Source organism: Mandrillus leucophaeus, unplaced genomic scaffold (genome assembly GCF_000951045.1).
Source record: "Mandrillus leucophaeus isolate KB7577 unplaced genomic scaffold, Mleu.le_1.0 Scaffold467, whole genome shotgun sequence".
NCBI classification, from domain to species: Eukaryota; Metazoa; Chordata; class Mammalia; order Primates; family Cercopithecidae; genus Mandrillus; species Mandrillus leucophaeus.
In genome coordinates, this window is record NW_012104998.1 from 967,172 (window position 1) to 969,309 (window position 2,138).

The following is a 2,138-nucleotide window of genomic DNA, read 5'->3' on the forward strand; positions in this document are numbered from 1 at the left end:
AAAAAAAAAAAAAAAACATAAAAGATTAGGGTATCTTTAAATGGATTCCAATTTTCAAGGTAGACTTTTCTAAGGTTATATTGAGTGAGGAGATTTGTTTTTAATTCTAAAGTGCATTTTATCTTTTGGGGGGAATGTTTATGTGCGTCTCATTGGTAATTTGGAAATTGTCTTTTCTGTTAAGTTATGAAAATGTCTGTGTAGTGCATGGTTTAGGATTTATAGCTGTAGGTGATGATGAAGCAGAATGTGAATAATGCTTGTACCTAGCGTTTGTTCTTTTGAGGTTCTGAATGTTAAGGTGTTTGCTGTTTTTTTCATCATTTAAAACGGGCATTATTCCCAAATATTCAAGCTTTGATTTGCACTAGAATAAAGTATTTATCTCCTTAAAGATTTAACAGAGGCTTTGGATGAAGATGCAGACCCCACAAAATCTGCACTGTCTGCAGTTGCATCTTTGGCAGCTGCATGGCCACAGTTACACCAGGGTATGTGTGGGTTTTGTTTTTTGTTTGTTTGGCTTTTTATTTTTAATTTTATAAAGGTACATTTACATTGCTGAGTATTTATTGTTTATATTCTAAATGACTATTTCATTTTTAACAACTATAGGCTGCAGTTTGAAAAGTTTGGATCTTGATAGCTGCACTCTTTCAGAAATCCTCAGACTGCACATCTTAGCTTCAGGTGCTGATGTAACATCGGCAAATGCAAAGTATAGATATCAAAAACGAGGAGGATTTGATGCTACAGATGATGCTTGTATGGAGCTTCGTTTGAGCAATCCCAGTCTAGTGAAGAAACTGTCAAGCACCTCAGTGTATGATTTGACACCAGGTAAGCTTTGCAAGTTGGAATTTGTACCTGCCCACTTCCTACCCTCTTATTCTCAGAAAACTAAAGAGCTGATGAGAAATTTTATGATAAATCAGTATTAAAAGAGAAAAAGATAAAGCAGACTATTGTTGTTATTCATACTAACTTTATTTATGATTGTCTTTTTTATTTGGATTTTCTAATATTTTTAAATGTATGATTAGTCTGCTACATCTACTGAGTTTAAAAGGGTGAGAATTAGCTAGAAAATTAGCTTTCTCTTGTATTCATTAGTGTATCAGAAGTTTAAATGGCTGCTAAATCCTGCCATTCACTTGAATAAGTGTTTGAGATATGAGAAACAGTATATAAGGTTAAGATGAAGCTATTTTTCACTTCCTTTTTTTAAAGAATTGCATGTACAAGTAAAGAGTTTAATTTAGTATACTTTAGAGAACATACAATAAAGTAGAATACCTTACTTCCTAACATTTGCAGTCTTTATAATTTATGGTGGTTTTTTTGTGCAGTCTTTTAGAAATAGTAATTTACCATGGTCTTTTTTTTTAATTCATGTGATTACAGTTTAGTATTGATTGACGTTCAGTTACTCAGCCAAAAAATTAAAACTTGAGGGCCGGGCACAGTGGCTTATTCCTGTAATCCCAGCACCTTGGGAGGCCAAGGTGGGCAGATCACCTGAGGTCAGGAGTTCGAGACCAGCCCGGACAACATGGTGAAACACCATCTTTACTAAAAACACAAAAATTAGCTAGGCGTGGTGCTGTGTGCCTGTAGTCCCAGCTACTCGGAGGCAGAGGCAGGAGAATCGCTTGAACCCAGGAGGCAGAGGTTGCTGTGAGCCCAGATGGTGCCACCGTACTCCAGCCTGGGCGACAGAGCAAGACTCCGTCTCAAATAAGTAAAATAAAACTTGAAAAACAATTCTTTGTAATTACAAAATTTCTCATGTTTATTTAACTACTAGTATACAAGATAGACATTTGAAATGCCTCATATATCAATAGCTGTTAAACTGGATTCAAAGTTGCCTTTTTTGTTTATTTGTTTGTTTTTTGAGACAGAGTCTCAGTCACCCAGGCTGGAGTGCAGTGGCGCGATCTTGGCTCACCGCAACCTCCGCCTCCCAGGTTCAAGCGATTCTCCAGCCTCAGCCTCCCAAGTAGCTGGAACTACAGGCACATGCCACCGCATGCAGCTATTTTTGTATTTTTAGTAGAGATGGGGTTTCACCATGTTGGCCAGGCTGGTCTCGAACTCCTGACCTCAGGTGATCTGCCTGCCTCAGCCTCCCAAAG

The 2,138-nt window shown here is 37.5% G+C and overlaps 1 protein-coding gene across 1 annotated transcript in view; it reads left to right on the forward strand.

Moving 5' to 3' along the window:
* Positions 1 to 2,138, forward strand: part of BAZ1A (bromodomain adjacent to zinc finger domain, 1A) — a 144,291-nt gene that overhangs the window by 107,385 nt on the left and 34,768 nt on the right. Inside the window, 2 exon segments of the mRNA XM_011995056.1 lie at positions 396 to 491; positions 616 to 967. Of these exon segments, the coding sequence (XP_011850446.1) occupies positions 396 to 491; positions 616 to 967 (448 nt within the window).